This window comes from Argiope bruennichi, chromosome 7, assembly GCF_947563725.1.
Source record: "Argiope bruennichi chromosome 7, qqArgBrue1.1, whole genome shotgun sequence".
Taxonomy (NCBI): domain Eukaryota; kingdom Metazoa; phylum Arthropoda; class Arachnida; order Araneae; family Araneidae; genus Argiope; species Argiope bruennichi.
The window spans coordinates 15,237,129-15,257,256 of record NC_079157.1 but is presented as its reverse complement, the minus strand read 5'-3'; the positions used below and the strand labels follow the sequence as shown (position 1 = coordinate 15,257,256).

The 20,128-nt window shown below is 25.6% G+C and overlaps 1 protein-coding gene across 1 annotated transcript in view; it reads right to left on the bottom strand.

Moving 5' to 3' along the window:
• Positions 1–11,855, bottom strand: part of LOC129975291 (zinc finger protein 62 homolog) — a 62,476-nt gene extending 50,621 nt beyond the window's left edge. Inside the window, exons 1-2 of the mRNA XM_056088345.1 lie at positions 7,844–11,855; positions 827–883 (exon numbers count right to left, since the gene is read on the bottom strand). Coding sequence (XP_055944320.1) covers positions 827–883; positions 7,844–7,982 — 196 coding nt within the window. The 5' untranslated portion in view covers positions 7,983–11,855. The remainder of the gene's footprint in view (positions 1–826; positions 884–7,843) is intronic.
• Positions 11,856–20,128: the final 8,273 nt, after the last annotated feature.

Genomic DNA, 20,128 nt, shown 5'->3' with positions numbered 1-20,128 from the left:
AAGAAGAATACGATGGAAATGTTTCCTTTTAATTCACAGCTTTGATGATGTTTACTTTTTACTAAGAAAGAGATATTATGGAATTATGCAAATAAAGAATATATATGAAATAATTTTTAATGACAAAATAAATTTATAACCAATTGCTATCTGCTGATTGATTCAACTTCAAAGACAGTAATAAAAACATCTTTTTTTCACTGTTTAAATGGAACAACATGAAAAAAACCAGTTTCAATTTCATCAATTTATTATGCAAAAATACCACTCAGTTTCTATTTTCACCAATTTCATTAAAATCAAATAAAAATTGGATATTATGAATGAACTGTTAGATATAAATGACTTGATAACTAAACACATATTTTAAAGAAAAATGAATGCATTTTAAAATGTATACAAACTCGGCATCCCCACAAAACTTTTCCCAACTCCTACCACCCATCTTACTAATAATTCAAGATTAAATCTCTCTTTCAAATATTCCTAAAGAATAAAATAAATAACAATATTTAATTAAATTTATTCCATTTCAGTAAATGGAAAACAATACGATTCAAAATTAAAACATAATAAACTTCATTAATTTCTTTAAAAGTAATAGATCTTCAGCATTAAGTGCAGCTTCAGTATTCTGAGCTATTGAGAAATTGCTCCCATTAAAACATGCACATTTAACTTAAACAATTCCGACAATATATAGGAGCACAGTGATCAATACATATATTTTTTCTACATTTGTCACATAATTTATTTGTTTTTCTGTCCCTTGATCTAGGGCAGATATAACATCGTGCATATTTTCCTCTTTGCTTCTTGAAGTTACCTTTCAATGATTCTTCCAATTCTACTCTTAAAACATCAGCAGGAGACAAAAATTCACCTATATTCAATGAAATTTTTTAACTATATTATATTATTGAAATGTCATAATTGATAAAACAAGAGTATTAATAATCTGAATGGACAAAAATTCATAATATGAAAAATACTACCTACTAAATCACTTATTAAAGAAAAATACAAACAATTTTCTATGAACAAGCACAAAATTTTGGAAATTGTCTGTAGTTTATTTGTAAATGCAGAAATAAAGCTGCATTTGCATTGTTTAAAAACCGATTTTCGTGAAAATTTAAATGACCAAATACTGCACATAATTATAACATTTTAATGTTGAATTTCACATTCCTGTGAATTAATATTCAATAGAGATTCGGAAATAAAAAAAATGCTACAAAATTAAAGAGAAAAATAACATTTCATGTTAATCCCTAATTCTCAACTAAATATTAAATAATCAGTAATAATAAAGAAATTTTTATCACAGCAAGATCTGCCTGATTAAAATTGAAATGGATATCAGTTTAGTTACATTTAGTTTTTTCCTCATTCCAGAACTTAAAACATAAATAATAACGATTTATGAAAGTCTTTCCACAACAATATTTAAAGCAATCTTAAGATAACTTTAATAAATAGTCTCATTAAACATTCATGGTAATACATATTTTTTCTCAGGTGATAAATCTTGTTTCTTTTGAAAAGAAAAGGTTACAAATATTTACCGATAAGATAAATGTAATTCCGGAATTTGAATATTGATTCAATTCAAGCAAAGAAATAAACTTCAAAATCAAATTTTGTCAATAGTTTTTTTTCAATAGCAGGTCTTAGAAAATTTTGAAAGAGAGATAACATTTCATTATAAAAAAATAAGTCACAATTTAATTATTTATAAATAAATAAATATTTTATATATAAAGAGATGTTATAGTAATATACAATACCAAGTTTATCTGAACCCTTCTTAATGCAATTTTCATGTTTCTGCTTTATTTATTATTCAGTAGCTGTTAGTTTGCTAATGAAGGATTGAATACAAAAGACAATCAAAGAATTCAACTTATATAAAAGCAGCATTTTATTATATTTAAAAATAATTTATGAAAATAAAAACTAATCTAGATCATGGAAACTAATATAAGAAATAAAAATAGAATATTGTATTAAGGACTTTTTTTTAATACAAGGACAATAATAAGACAATGAAATATAAAATTTTGAATACAGCTAAAAATTAGGGCTACTTTTTCAATTTTTTCTATAAAAAAATCTCGGATTTTTTAAAAATTAAAGTTTACGAAAATGTAATGAAAAATAAAAATCGCATTAGCCCAAAAACAAAGAAATAAAATCATACCTGCAAATCACTGAAAAATACAGTACAAAAATCTACATTGTCTTGTACGCTAAATTTTTAATACAATTAGTTATGTTATACTTTTCAGAAAAAAATAAAAATGCATAATAATGCGACACGGTCTGTAAGGGTAAATATGGAGACGTTACGTAAAAATAACAAAATATTGAAAATACGCATCATTCTTAAAAATGGTTGATATTTATACTTATCACATATACATACAATACAAAATATGATACTGTCAGTTAATCTTATGAAAATATTAAATCTATTATATCTGAAATGAATAAATGATAAAATTAATCTGAATTCCATAAACTGGTTGCCGTTTCTGATTCTGTAACAGCAATAAACTATAGGTTAAGAAATTTGAAATTAATATATTTTTTTCAATTTTCCTCCTTAAGGAATAATATAATCAATAAGAAATTACACAACCCATAATGCAACCTAAATAAAACAGCTAAATGGAAATTTGCCAAAGTAATTAAAAATAAAATTCTGTACAGCAACAAAGAATAAATTGCAAAAATTGGGAACAAAAATGCCATCTTTAAAAAAACTGTATAAATTTCATTAATGAATATTCAAAGACAAAACTGTAGATTGATTTAAAATTTAAATGAGTACAATAAGAAAATTAACTTAAAAAAAAACCTTCAAAACATTTTAAAGCATTTAAATTTTCCAAATGGAATTTACCAAAACATTTAGCACTGCTTTACATTCCCCTATCTCCACAGACATCAGCAAGTTAAAAAAAAATTATGGTAACCTGAAATAATCCGACACTATATCTTATTTAAATTCATTAATTTTTTTATTAATTCAAAACATGATGCAACATCATGGAAAAACACCAGTTAGTGGTATCTAAAATATTACCAATAAAAAATAGTTATAATGAAGTAGGTTAGTGAAAATATTAATTTCCATTATGAAAAAGTTAAGAGGCATTTAGATATTATGAAATACTAGGTATATGTTTTGCATTAAACATGTTCCTAGATTAACACTAGAACTACCAAGACCATCATTCTAATGGTTTTTAAATCATGCTTAAAAATTTTGATATAATTTATTTGTTGTTATAAAACTTTATGATGAGTTTTAATGAAATATACGATCAATTACACACTCCTATTTAATTTCCACTTAGCCATTTTAACTTTCATAATCAGTATGACCTATACCTATTTATACCAAGACCCATCAAAATGACGGCCTTAGCAATTTCAAAGTTTATAATATTTTATGGATCATCTATGTAATGATGGATATCAATATATATTTACAACGCTTTCAGACATTTCCTGAAAAAATTTGAATGACATTTTTCAAATAAAATTATATTGATTGATCCAAAATGTTCAGCAGCTGTTATAATGGGATCTATTTTATTCTGATTCTGATTTAGTTTAGAATTAATTAAAAGCTCTAACTAGACATCTTATAAATGCAAATACAAACTGTTTTTTATTAATAATTAAAGATTATTATATTAATTACACTTTATTATATTCTTTTATTTACATTAACTAAGTCAAAAGTTAGAAGGCCATGATGATCAAACCCCATCAATTTAACGGATGTGGTTAAAATAGGTATGTATTTGACATCAGTAGTTTTAGTGCTAATTGATGCCATATTTATAGATTTTTACATGATAGCATTTTCACATCATTATGTCAAAAAACAAAGCATTTTTTAAAAAATTAACATTAAAAACTTAAATTTGTATTTATTTCAATTTAAATAAAAATTAGATAATATTACTCACAAATGATAAAGGACAAGAGAGTTGAATGAAATTATGTTCTAATAGCACTATTGTTTTCCTTATGAATGTCTTTGTCAATACTCCAACTTTTTTTAATAGATATAAATACTATCAAAATATCAGTCAAAAAAAGACTAGATTTTCAAATTTTCTCTTATAGTCAGATAAAACAATCTTCTATATAACTTAAACCTTTGGTTTTCTTACATCCAGAACAATTCGATTTTTTTTAAAACTTATTAACTGAACCTTACTTTATAGTATGAGTTCAATAATTCTTAGTTATGAATTAGAACTGTTTTTTGCAATAATCCATTTATGAGCTTTGTAAAAAATAATCTAAACAGATTAATTAAATATGCAGAAATGCAGCATCTCAATTTTAATAAATTTATAAAAATTCTTTACTTATTGAAAATATAAAAAAAAGATGTTTATATTAAAAACAATATTCAATTTCTTTTGCACCCAAAATTCAAGATATAGCATTGCATACAATGAAAATTTAGTAAGTTTCAGTAAATTATTTCTCTATTTTTTAAGGTAGACAAATGAAATAAATACTTATGAGGTAATTTTTTTTTAATAATATTGAAATGACTGCAAGCAATGATAAAGATATTAAAACTTCATTAAATAAGATCCGTACATGCTTCAATTAATGCATTAATTAAATCTTAAAGTTAAAAATCTATAAAATGTATATAATTCATTATATATATATATATATATATATATATATATATATATATATATATATATATATATATATATATGAATATAAACATAAGATTTCTGGAAGTTTTTAACAGAACAGATTAATAATATATTGCACCACCACAAATATCCCATTGATTATTAGATAATATTAAAATTATTACACAGATTAATACACAATGCTTAAATTGAAATGATTCTTTTTATTAAATGAGATCATGTACAAATTTGAGACTTTCATTCAGTGTTTAAACAAACTTGCAATAAGCAAGTAATGTATATTTACAAGCAAACCTACAACCAATTTATGATATGTCATTGAGTTATTTACAAGTAATGCCAAGTTTATTTGCCAAAAAGAGACATTTAATTATACTTAGTAAAGAAAATCACTTAAGGTTCAAAAAATCTTTAAAAGTACCATTTTGATTGAAAATTATCAGTTACACATCAGATTTCACAGAAAATACATAAATGAAGTATTTTAGTCAAATTATATCTTTAAATTTAAAAAAAAAGGGGGGGGGGGAAGAAATTGCAAACAAGCTTAAATAAGAGGCTCCAAAAATAATGTTAAATAAATTAGATTATATAATGTACATATACAAAAATTAATTGCATTTATTTTAATAAAAATCATATATGCTTAAAAAGATTCTTATTAAATCTTTAACTAGAACAATGAAAATGAATAACAAACATCACCAATGTAAATTTATATCATATACAAATCATTTTACATTACAAACACTTTCTCTTCAAAACAAAATTTTCACAAAACTCTTAACAATTACAATAAATTATAACATTTTGAACTCGTAAGAATTTTACAAATCAAACATTCTTTTAGGTTACCATGAAATAGTAATACAAATTCAAATAATAATAGGAGATGTACCCAGAATACTTTTATTAGATAAATTAATTATTAATTTTACATGATTTTTCTTAATATAACATTCCCTTTTAAATCTCATTGATGCTGTAATATAATTTTTGAAAGAAAAGGAATTGGTAGAAGAAATGGATATGTTTGTTGGAATAAATGGAATGTTTACCTTTTTAAAGTAAGAAATGTAACAAATGTAGACTGAAATAATTCTATAAAAATTAGTTAACAGCCTATTAATTAATAACAAATTTAGTTAACTGTCATCAGTTCTAGATATCTACAAATTACACACCAATAGTAATTCCAGAACCTGTGTGCAATTCTCATTGCCTATTTTTCATTAAGAATTGCAAAATAAAGTTAACATAATCCATGTTTCTAGTTACAATTATATTATTAACAGTATTCACCTACTTAGTCACAAGAATTTACATTCAAATCAACATGTGAAGAAATTGTTAGTATGTAATTACTGTGTATATTAACTTTAAAGAAATTATAAATATGACATTTGACATCACAAATATATAACCATTTTATCAAATAAAAATTTTCATACTATATTATCTAATATGAACAGGAACTTACATTTGAATTTAATAAAAAGTTTAGTTCTGAAATTAAGGAAAATACTTAATTTTGTAAGAAGTTTATATATCTTTACATTTAAAATACATTACTAGATGCTTCCCAAACTGCCAGATATCACACAAATTTCGAAAATTAAAACATCTTAAATTATTCCTTACAAGTGATATAAGTGTTGTGAAAAGAGTTGATAAAACTGTAGTATCTGCAACTCATTATGATTTGCTCCCTTCACAAAATCTATGGAATAATCTAATTACTTTATTTAATGTTTTATTTCTCTAACCAATTGAAGTATGATAAGCACTACAGCCAAATAGCTTGCAAATGAGGAAGAACAGGTAGCTGTTATAGGTTGATAGGTATAACAGATTGTATCTTACAATGAACAAGCTGAGTCTTAGTTTTGCATTGAAATTCTAAGTTTAAAAGCAATTCTAAGCTTTTAGCCATTTTTTATTGCTAATCTAAAGAATTAATTTTTTAAAAATTTTATAATTTAAAATTTTGGCTTATAAAAAATAAAATGCCGACAATTTCCAGATACATCAACTATTATTAAAACCAAAGAAAATATAAGTGAAGAAACAGTTTAAATCCTAGATATTAGAACTATGGCACTGCAATCTATGGTATTTTAAAGCTTGGTTACTCTTAAAATTTTTCCAACATATATTACATTTAAATGGCTTTTCACCAGTGTGAACTCTAACATGCTCTTCAAACTTGCTTTTAAAATAAAAAATTTTCGAGCAAAAATTGCATGGATATATTTTCCTTTCCAAGGATCTAGTTTTGTATTTTTCAACAGCAAAGCTATCTGGATCATGAATAATTTGATGCTTTTCAATTCTTTTGACTCCTTGGAAATAAGAAAAAACTGCTGAAATACAAGAAATTCAGTCAGAAAAAAAATTTTTACACAAGAAAGTGCATTAATGAAAAGTTATTATAACAAATCATATGAATGCATCTAATTTATGCATTATATTTTAAAAAACACTGATTAAAGAACACAAAATATATGGCAAGCTATACAAATTAGCTTTTGCTATTAACATTCTTCGTAATAATACTAAAAGTTTTTCATAAAAAACACCAGCTTGAGAACTTGTAGCATTCCAAACCAATCTATCAGACAAAAAGCTATTATAAATAAATATTGACAAAGAAGCTATTCTTTTACTACCAATATTTTCAGTGATATTTAAAATAATATCAAGGAATAACAAGCATTTAATCTAAAATTATGAATGCAAGCTTAACCAGGTACAATCATAGTACTTTTTCAAAAAAGAAAAACTAATTTCCCACTGTACATGGTTATTAATTTGATTATTTTTACAGCAACGGAAAAAAGATAATAAAGATCAGGCATCCAGATATTAGTTAAAGTCACTATTTAAAAAGTTTTGAGACATAAAGTGCAGAAAGGCTGAAAGCAGTTATTCGAAATTATTCATTGCAATTTTTCGTCATGTAATGTCATAATAAATCAACAAACATTAAACGAATTAATATTAACAACCACGACTAATAATTTAAAACAATTCCAAATCATCTCTACATTATATTCAGAAAATAAATTTGCAGATAGATGCTGACAAAGAAGCATAAAGTATTGAAATTACAAAGGTTATATAATATAAAATTCATTTTAAATTATGGCGTGCACAAATTTTGTGATATTTCAAGGCTTGATTACTTTTGTAGCTTTTAAAACAAACATCACATTTAAAAGGCTTTTCTCCAGTATGCTTCCTTATATGAGCTTCCCAATTGCTTTTCTTAAAAAACATTTTAGTGCAAAATGTACATTTGTAATGGCTAGAAAGAGCTCGACTTATAATTAAATTACTCTCCTCAGAAGTGCTCTTTTCCTCCAGAAAATGCCCTTTTCTCTGATGCTGGAATTCATTCAACAACTCATAATCCAAAGTAACTAAAAAAGAAAAATTTAAATATGCAAAATTTCAATTTTTAGACAGAAATGCTATAAAACTGGCTAGAAATAAACAGAGAAAGTGCCCGGTAATAATCTTTGTGGTGAATTTGGATTTTTAAAAAAAATGGCAATACGAAATAAAAAGATATTTTGAAGAAAATGAAATACGAAAAAAACGAAACATGACATTAAGAAACATTACTTTAAAAAAAAGTATATCCAATCAAGTTTTACTGTAATTTATAGCCCTTGTGTAAGAAATAATGTTTAAAAGTTCATTTAAATCCCAATCAAGTGTTCAGGAAATAAAAGAATAAAGAGTGCTTAAATTTTCTCAAATATTATTTGATGCTTATTTTCAAAACTTTTTAGTGCAGTAAAAAAAGTAGAATACATATTTAGGTAAAGTGTTTATTCTTGCTGACAAATCTGACCCAAAATTTGATGTAGATCAACAACAACAATGGGCAATATTTATAAGAAAGATCTCATCTATTTAGTCTGCCAAATTGAATTCAAAATTTTACAAATCCTATTCAGAAACACACAAAAAGACAAGCATTCGAATGGCCGAAACCTATTGCCCTTAATTAAAATCTGAAATACAATTAGCAAAACAAGCAATTTCTATTCATTCAGATTGTATTTTTGAGTTATGTTCACACACACATATACAGATTTAATTTAAAAAAGGCTTTAAAAAAATCTTATTTATAAAGCAGTCATTCACATAAAGAGAAAAACAAATGTAAAAAATAGTGATTCATTTAATGAGAGATGTTTCACAAAATGAATAGTGAGGAAACATAGCAACATGGAAGTTTTTGTCAGACAATGTTGTCAAATATGATTCCGAGGAGTTTGAGAAGTGCCTGGGGAGCCTTAATCAATGAGATTTTGTCTCGGGCCACATTAAAGGGCTATGGGTGACTAGCAACAACATCAATAAGCTGGTGGAAGAACATAGGCAGAATTAAGAGCTTATGGATCTGCATTCTGCATCAAGGCACAGGAGTTTGATCAAAGGGGAAAAATTAAAACTCAAGAGAGCAACAACCATCCCATAAAATAAGGGATGTTGAAAGCATGATAAATTATTGCACTGAACCTTGAGAAACATCACCTTAACAAAGCAGTAGCTATGTGTATGTTATGAATTCATTTAAGAATAATGCTGTATCTGATTCTTAGCAAATCATGAAGTGTAGAAAAATAAAAATGTCTTCAAACAATTTTCTAGTTAGGAAAAAAAAAAAAAAGCTTGCATTATAAATAAACTTTTATAATCATAAATGTGAGTTGTTGTTTTTTTTTGGGGGGGGGGAGATGAAATGCATTATTTTTATTTTACATGGATTTCTAAAAAAATAAAAAAAAAAAATAAGTTTCACTTAACGATTATGAATTGCATTATGAGTAAGAATCAGGAACAAATTGAGCTCATTTAGCGAATTTACTGTATATATATCTATTTGAAGGTGGGAAGTGAAAATATTTTTGAGATGCAGCCAATTGGAAAACTTTGATGCTTGACTGTCTCAATTTATAACCTGATTTGTCATTTTTATGATTCCTCATCACACCCATTATTCACAATTATCATATAAATACTTATAAGTATGAAATAAATCTTTTATATATAAAACAATTCTTATTAAAATACATGATTTCAAATACAAGTGTGAATAGTTTATCTATTAAAAAATGCTTTAATATTCAAAACATTTGATGAGATTGCATAGTGTGATATTTCAATGATTTTTTACACTTAAATAATTTGGGACAAAGAATGCATTTAAATGGCCTTTCACCAGTATGAACTCTCATGTGTTCTTCGTACTTGCTTTTATAATTAAAACTTTTTGCACAGAAATCACACCGATATTGTTTTCCTTTTAAAGACATATCTAATCTGTATGAAGTAAAAGTTTCAGGTGAATGGCTGCATCCTCCACTTTTTTGAATTCCACAGAAAATTTGGGAAGAAAGTGCTGAAACAAAATACAATGAAAGAAAAAAAATCCTGCATTAAAAACATTTTATCTATATAAATTAATTTTAATAAAAACGATTCACTATTATTCTAAGAAACTGATAAAAAAATTTTGGTAAACGATAATATAAGAATCAAAACAGAATAACAATAATAATATTAATAAATATAATCCCTATATGTTGTAGGAGAAATTTATGAGAGTTTAAAGGTAGATCAAATTTTTGGATGTCATCTATCCCAAATATTGTCAAATATTCAGTGCATATACAATGAGAACATAATTACATACTGAGGGAGGGAAGATTATTATACCTTATGTATACGAGATGTATGTGTGTGCACATATATATACACAACGCATGTACACACTCCTCTCCTCTCTCTAAACATATTTATCCATACATGCACACACACATATAAGTTGGAACCCATCTATCAAAAACATCTATAACAAAATTTCTTCGGGATTAGTAGATTTCCAATAGAAAAGGTCTTTCTATATATGGAATAAAAGATTTACATTTTAACAAAAAATAGTTACATGAAGAGTTATGTAAACTCTTTAGCTCTAAAAAGATAACCGAGAATGAAATATTAAGGCACAGTAGACAAGTTTATTTTGATAAGTAAGAAAATATCAAAATAATCATATTTATTATAACTTGATCATTATTCAAAAATTTATTGTTTGATTTGTACATTTTCCCTCTCAAATGAATTCGACAGCCTGACAGCTAGTCTCCTTATCTTCTGAGTTAAAGGATAAGAGGGTGGCCACACAAATCTGGCTAAAAAATAATAATAATAAAAAAAATAACCTATGTTTTTTTTTTCTGTACATATATATGTAATATAAGATAAAACACACAGTGAGCACTTATGTACTGTTTATAATAAAATAACAATATCTCCTAGTTTCTATTAGTGGCAAAAGCATGGGAAAGTAAACAATAATTCAAAATTACCTAAAATGATATATTATATTTATATATATATATGCAACATTATTTTGGTTGAAGCAGAGTGCAGGTTTGAAGACATAGACGAGACATTGTATTTTTAATTTCGTTTTATTCTCTCTTTTTTATCCATCTTGGAAAAGCAATTTATTTACAAGCAGATGCAGTGCGGCCTAAAAGCAGATGTAAGAAAGATTGAAACAAATGATCACTAGTCTTATATAACATAGGATTTCCAAACCACATACTGATGGAATACATATGTTGACCTTTGACAAGGGCAATGGAATATCACTTTCATTTGATACGTAGTACTGATGGCGCATTATTTTTACAAAGGGATTAATTAAACCGAAAGTGGAATTAGATCACAAAATAAGAATATTTTTAGAATGAAGTTACTATGGGCTAAATTAAGATAAAATCTTGGAAATTAATTAAGTTGAAATTAGAATTAAAATATCATTACATATATATATAAAATAAATAACCTTTTTCTTTATTGCCTAGATTTTCAATAGAAAAAAATTCACATGTTAAGAAGGAAAAAAACTTTTTGATAACTTACCTCACACTATTACAATTAAAGTTATGCAAAATTAGGAACTTGGGTGAAATAAAGCACAACATTACATTCCTGTTATCATTATACAAACCATTTAATAATTACTTAACAAGGGGGAAAAAACACTATCAATTCATATATTTAAGGATCAATTTCTGCAACTTCTAAGAATTTTTCCATTAGTTCCATTTCTTTCTTTTCAGACAACTTAATTTGTACAACTTTTTTTTTTTTTTTGCATTTTTTAAAACTTGTTTTTCTCATAAACTTTTTTAAAGTTTCATAATACTTTGCATGCAATAATTTTTAATATTGAAGAAAACCTCAAGAATTTGGAAAATTTAAGAACCTTCATAAGAAATTATCATATACATAATTACAGACAAAATTAAAAAAAAAAAAAAAAAAAAAAAAAAAAAACTTTCAGATTTTTAACAAGCATATCTGCTTTCCCCAGCCACACTGCCATGTGACAAAACAAGAAATGTTTTTATGACTTCCGTAAAAGAGAAAATTCTTTGGACTTCAAAGCATTTGAACAGGAATCATCTAAAAGAAAATATTATATTACTCAAACTATTCTTTGTATTCACTTTTCAGATTTTTCAGAAAAATTTCAAATGGAATCTTTGCACGTACTGGACAAACAATGGAAATTTGTACTTTCGAATGAAGAAGTTGAAGGAAAACAACCATTTGCATTTTCCAAATAATACTGTATTGTTTTTCAATAAACATGGATTTAAACAAGACAATTTTTAAAAGAGCAAAATTTTTAGATATGTCTTTAAATATTTTTTTAGAAGTATTCTTCTCAAATATAAAACTTTTTGCTAAAAAATATATTTTTATAGTTTCAAGTAGCTCCACTAGTATTCAAATAGCTTGTACTGATTATTTCCAATTTCAGATTTTTTTTTTCTCATTCTTGGAATTTGGGCTGATCTATGTAGAAGAAAAATCAAAATAGGGATCAGTTTATGAAATATAACAGTCGGGAATTGTGTTTTGTTTCTTAAAGAAATGGTGACAGTTGTTTATTCTTGCAATATTTAAAGAGATTGACATTTTTTTTAGATGGAAGGAAAAATTTAAAATTTGCTGTAATTTCCCAGTTTTATAAATTATTTTTAAATATCTTGCATTTTCCCAGTGTTGTGGCAATCCAAGATACATACCACAGTCAAAAATTTTTTTGATTTCTTCCTATTTCTTTTATATTCCCATAAGGAATATACATTAAATATGAAAATGTTTTATCAATTCTGATTCATAAAATTTTTTCAATTCTGATAAAAATTTTTCAGAAGACAGGAAGTTGTTTACAAAACAACAAACATTTGATGGCAAGTCATACATTCTTCTTAGTTTAAGTAATACCATTGCAAATTTGGAATGATATTTTTTACTTAAAATTCAATTTACCATTAAATTTCTTGTAATGAGTATGGTCCCTAAATGAAAATGATTCCAAATGTGAAAGAGAAATGCAGAAAAATAAAAGAAAAAGCAGAATAAAAAGATGCAGCAGAAAAAAAAAAAAAAACAATTTTGCAAAATTGCTTTTTTAAATGCATTTGATAATTTCATTCTTTTAAAACTTAATTCTAGAAAGTTAAAAATGACAAAAGAGTTGTCATATGTTTTTCAATGTAATGAAATTTCCATTTATCTAATTCCCCTCCTTAATTTGTTAATTATAATATATTTGATATATATCAAATATTAATACAGTACACATAAGGAAGTTCTCAGCTGAGAAGTTTTGAAATTACTGAGTCTTTAAGCCTAATACAAAATTCTGATTGAGATCTCAATGTATTTTAAACTAATTGATACATTTCAGAAAAGTAATTTTAATCATCTAAATACAATCTATTAAGTAATAAAACAGTAGATTTAAAATTAAAAAAAAAACTATTTAGTTTTCACAAAGCACTTTCTATAATCCAGGACAAATAAAAACACTACAATCCAGGAAAATAAAAACACTTAGTATGGCATCCAACTGTGATGCTTTTGCAAAAGCTGCAAGCTTGTAGATGCATACTGCTCACTTGCATAGTCTCTGATTAAAATAATTCTCTAAAAGAATCTATACCGATTTAAAGAAATGAGGATGACTAATTATTTTGTGTTGTTTTAAACACCGATTGGTTTTGAATTCTTTGACACATATATCACATCTAAATGGCCTTTCTCCAGTATGTCTTCTCACATGTGCTACCAAAAGACTCTTAAAAGAATATCCTTTTGCACAAAAAGGGCAGGTAAAGCGATCTGCTGAAACAGTTGCAGAAACGCCTCTTCTTTTAGATTGATTCTTCTCTGTTTGGGAAGGTAACACATTCAACATCCAATCAATAGGTACTAAAACAAGAAAACGAGGTTAGAATACAATCAATAATCTTATAATAAGAAGAAATGATTCTATTAATTAATCAGAGATATTTGCATTATATTTCATATTAATTTTAAACCTCAGAAAAAAATGGTTTAACTTTGTCAAGCGGCCAAATCAGAAGGCAAGACATTCTTAAAGATTATTCCTAAAATTGCTAAGAGCAATTTATGCTATTTTGTAAAGACTTTGGAAGAAAGAGAGAGGGGGAAAATAATATTACTAGGAATATTCAGTTACTTGTAAAAACAATAGAGGTAAACAGTTGTGAATGCCTATTTGGTATTATTACATCAAAATAATTGGCCACTTGGAGATTAAAACATTTTTTTTTAAAGAAAAGCAGGAACAAACATGACATAGTTTAGAACAAAAGCAAAGCAAAAAGTTGAATTTTATTTAATAATCCTTTGCACTAAATATAAACAAAGAAAATAATATGTTTATGTAACCAAAAAAATGAATAAAAAGCATTTGACAAAAAGAAGTATATTTCAAGTACAAAAAGTACTTGAAACATTAACAATATTGTAGAATTATGAGATAAAAATTAATTTATCTCAAGGATGATAAAATTTGACATTGAAAAGTGTCATGCCTACAGGAAGCTTTAAAAATAAATTTAGGTATTTCAAAATTAATCACAATGTTGGAGATCCCAGAATACTGTTTTATTAATATGCTACAAAATAAATCATTCAATTTCTCTAAATCCACATTATAAACAGGTAATTCAAATGCATATAAGAGCATTTCATTTTTTAAAAACAATCTGTGTTTTTATTAAAAAATAAATTATTGCATCTTATATAAATGATTGATATAGTATTTAATATCAATCATTAAATACTATATCAATGTTAATAAGTTATTTGTAATTTTATTTACAAATAACTTAACAGGAAATAAACAAAAAGTGCATAAATTTATAAATATTTAAATCACAAAATGAAGCCACAGATGCATTTTAACAAGAATGTAATATTTATAATAGAAATATTCAGAATGAAATACAAGAATTCATTTATTACAATTTTAAAGATTCACACAGTAAGGTTGAAAATTACATAATTCTGAGAATTTTTTTTTCAGCAAACCTGTTAGTTTTAATTTTTAAACCTTAGGAGGGACGTCCTACAATACATAATTTTCCAGTTTATATTATCTAGAGTGAAGCACGAGATATCAAATAATTCTTTAATTTAATCAATACAGTAATTAATTTGATTAGTATAAAAGGTATCTTGCAATCCTTTTAAAAAAATTTGAAACATTACTTTAGTAAGACTAGATGAGCTTCTTACCAACAATAAACCCCAAATATTTGAAAAATGGCTTCTGAATTTTTTAAGATTTTATATTGCACCTTAGAAAATAATTAAAGACTTATTTGAAAAATATATACAGTACACTCCCGATTATCCGCGGAATTGGGTGGCGCGGCTGCCGCGGATAACAAAAATCGCGGATAATCCGAAAAAGCTAAAAACTGGGAATAGCAAAAAAGAAAACAGTCATTCCAACTTTGAAAAATCGTTTTATATACACTAAAACGTAAAATAAACAGCAGGAAATGTTTAACTAACGCTTAATATTTTAGTATATCACTCAAAACTAACCTAAAATGCATTTTGTTAATGAAAACGGAAAAGTGCTTTGTATTTAGGAGATGCGTCAAGGATACAAGAAAAATTAATACATATGTACTGTTTTAATACTGTAATGTATTATGTAATTACAAAAGCATAACTGTAAAACTGCACCTTTTTGAAAAAATCAGTCAAAAAAAAAAAAAAAAAAAAAAAAAAAAAAAACCTTTTTGCGGTAGGCGCGGATAACCCGCCCGCGGATAATCGGGAGTCTACTGTATATAAAAATATTTTTCAAACAAGCTTGCTAAATATTTTTAGTAAGCTGACAGTAATGAAATTTTAGGAAAAATTCTATTTTAGTTAATTCTCAATTTTTAGACTACAAAAGCTAAACTTATAAAATTGATGAAACTAATAATCAGTTTGACCACAGATTTTAATGAATAAATATAGCAAAAATATATTAAGTTGAGATACATTTTATACATCCATATATAATCAATGCAGAACATTTTTAAAAGAAAACATTTTTCTTCATCATAGTATAGTCGATTAAGACATTTTATTTACAACCATCTAGTTGTAGATTTCAATATATATATATAAAATTGTATGGTTTATAATGGATATTAGATACTTTAGATAACTTACACAATTAGAACAAAAAACATGAACTTCATCCATACACAGAGTGAAGTAGAAAACACACATTTAAATATAATGTAAAAAATGAAATTAAAATACTTAGAACTAAATTTAACAAAACAATGAAAAATCAAAAACAGCTTATACCATTCATTAAATAAATACAATATTCCTTAAAGTTATGCAATGTTTGCATTTTCAGTTTAAAAAATGTTTTTCCTCCCCCCCCCCCAAATTATATAAATGTTATCTTTCACTCAATGTGGAATATATATATATATATATATATAGGTAAATCCTACAAACTCTGCAAGTGTATATTTTTTTCAAATTCTAGATCTAAGAGGTAGACCTCCTCTTTGATCGTTGTGCCCGTTTTCCAAGTCTCAACTATAATTATGTTGATAATTTGAAAGAAACTTATTTGGAACGGTTGATTTCATTTCAAGATGTATTCTGATGTTGCTTGGATAATAAAGTAATCTGGTAAGAAATGAAATATAATTCAGTAATATATTTCTCAAAAACAAATAATAAATTTTTTATAAAATTCACATTTCAGTTATATTTTTGCAATAACATTTTAAAGAATTATTAGACTAGCAAATTATTTAAAGTATTTTATAGAGTTATTAAAAGCACACTTCCAATGGCATTTTGTTTCAAAAAGTACCTCACAATACCGATAATTATTAAGATATATTGTTGCTAAATGGTTTTGAATAGTCAACTAAGTAGAAAGATTAATAAAGGAGTCAGCAGAAAGAAGTAAAAAAGCCATGAATAAAAATACATTTCAGCCAAGATAAGAATGCAAAAGTTATAAAAAAAAGTTTAAGCGAAAGTTCAGTTAAACAATGACAGAACTATTTAAAGATAGAGTGTGTAATTTTGAATCGCAGTCAAATGACAAGCATGGGATTTGAGTTGACATTCTCCTCTCTAAACTTCTACAATGGAAAAATGACTGACTCTTGACATCAAATTTAATATGTCAGACAAACATACTCAATGACTTTTCAATAGAATCAGGTTTCAAACATGGAACCCTTTAACACCAGGGCCAAAACTTGACCATTATACTAGTAACATTTTGAGAATGGGAAGGGGGGGACACTATAAGATTAAAACATATAGTATTATCAATAAACTATTAAAATTATTATATTGTCAAAATTTCTCAGCTATATAAGAAATTTCACTCAGAAATAAAGATAGCAAATCCCTAAAATAATCCAAAATTTTGAAAAAAATAATTTTATTATGAAAATACTTGATATGTATTTATCCAGCAACTATCTTTTTGATAATTTATATAGGTCTGAAATTATAACTCTCATCAAAGTTCTAGTAAATGAGCACAAATGCTGCCTACAATAAGCAGAAAATAAATGCCAGAGACATTGTAGTATAATCACTAGAAAGATGGATATTATAAACATATTTCTAATCAACATTTTTTGCTCTTTACTAAAAAGCACCGATTCTCCATAAACAAATACTTAACTAAAAAAGTTAAAACAAAAACTGTTATTCTCCATTAAAATAATTACAAGCTCATTGTTTTGGTTACAGGAACAATTATTAAAAATTCAATGCCAAGAGATATTAATCAAGAAACTTATTATCAGAATTATTCCAGGTTTTATGTAAGGTTTGAAAAAGTAATATACATACTCAATATGCAAGAAGAGATTTTAAATTGTTAGACTCAAATAGATTTATAAGTTGTGACAAATTTTCAAATATTTGTTTTTAATAATGAGCCATCTATTTAATATACAATAAGGAAAATTAGCTCAAAAGCTTTCAGAAATATATTTTATGAGCTGTCATAGCATGATATTTTAATGATTCATTCCTTTTGAATGTTTTTGAACATTCTTTGCACTTAAAAGGTTTTTCACCAGTATGAATTCGTATATGATGAACCAAGTTAGTATTATTACTGAACATTTTATTACAGTATGAGCACTGATATTTTTTAAGAGACAAGGTCTTAGTCAATTCTTTTCCACTGGCTTGAGCTGCATATATAATATCACGATGCTGGGTATTAAATACTCGCTGCAATTCCTGCTGAAATGTCACTGAAAAAAGAGACAAATATTTTTTAGGAAATGAACAAGAAAATACTAAAATGCAATCAATTTACCAATGATTGAAAACAATAGAAAAAAAAAACAGAAGGGAATACAAAGGTTAAAGATAAAAGAAAATACATATACATCTTAAATTCGATTTTCCTTACATATTTTCATTACACGCATATAAATGTAACCATTTGCTCAAAAACCATGCTCGAAAATTTATAAAATAAGGATTTAAGTTGATCTTAGATTATCATAATAACGCAAATACTTTACTAAAAAAAGGCACATGAAAAATCTATAGTAATATGCAAACACATTCTTGGATTCTATAAATGATGCTACCAACTGTAAAAAAACAACTTTTACATCCTTTTTTCTGTATCACTAGTACACTGAATTAATTTCTTTTACATATGTAATTTAGAAATGGTATCAATCTGTAAATTGCAATAAAACATACAAATGAAACATTAGAAAAACAACATTTTGAATTTGACTAAGTGAGAGAAGTTTCTGAAAAGTACAAATTTGGATACCTTTTACAATAATTTACATTTTTTTGATTCTCTCTCTTTCTATTTGATCCTAAAACTCTTGAAGTGAATAATTATACAAGAAGGATCAAATTCACAAAATGTAAAAGTAAGCAATTAGATCTAAGATCTAAAAAAAAGTCACTCAAATGCATAAATGAGAATAATTTTAAGCAGCCCTAATAGATGAATTACCAATGCTCATGCCATTTGCACCATAAGAAAAAGTATGTAAAGTAGAGAATTGCAAATGATAGAATAATCTATTTGTGAATGCTTTAAATTGTCTAATTAACTGATAAGGCAGGCTTCTTTTACATTCACAACTTTTAAAAAAATTAATATATTCCTAAAGGATGTATATTTTACATATTAATCCATGCTGACCCAACCACATAAATAGTGTAGATAGGCTGGAAATAGAAGAGATAGAGAAATACTTTACAACATAGCAAAACAAATCTAGCACTAATAAACTAAGAATATAATTACAAGAAAAGTACATTTAACATCATAAACACAATAAAAGAAACAGGTATCCACATGGATTTACTGACAAAAGACTTTCTGCTTTTGGTTTGAAGTTAAGAATTTAAAATTCATACATATCAATCCAATAAAGAAGGAAATCATCTAGAAAAAAAATTCCTTTTGCCAAGCTGGAAGACAAAACTAGATTCCTTATCATATACATTTTTAAATTCGTAAGACAAAAATGCAGCTATAGATAATGACTTCATTGTTGTAGCAAGATTCAGCACTGATTGCAAAATAAATAATATTAAGTTAACAAAGATTATAAGAATTTAATACAAACAAATTTGTACCAAAGAAAAAAATATATCAAGTAAATATATAAAATATTTAACAACGATAAAATATATCATTTTTAAGCAAATGCACAAAAATAGTATAAGGTGTCAAGAAATAATAATTTAACTGTATTTTAGATACATTTGAAGCAATTAATTATAGTTTCCCATTTTTCTTCTTTCAATAAACTGCAGAGAATAACAATGTCACTAGTTTTTCTTAATTCATTTTGGAATTAAGATGATCTTATCTATTGCACTTTTGAATATTTTATTTACAATAATAGTTGCCTTTTCTTTAATACAATAAATTCTCAGTAATATGGCATATCTTACCCCTTCCCTAAAAAAAAAAAAAAATACCTCTGTATTAGTGATATTCATTTGAAAAATTCATTTAAATA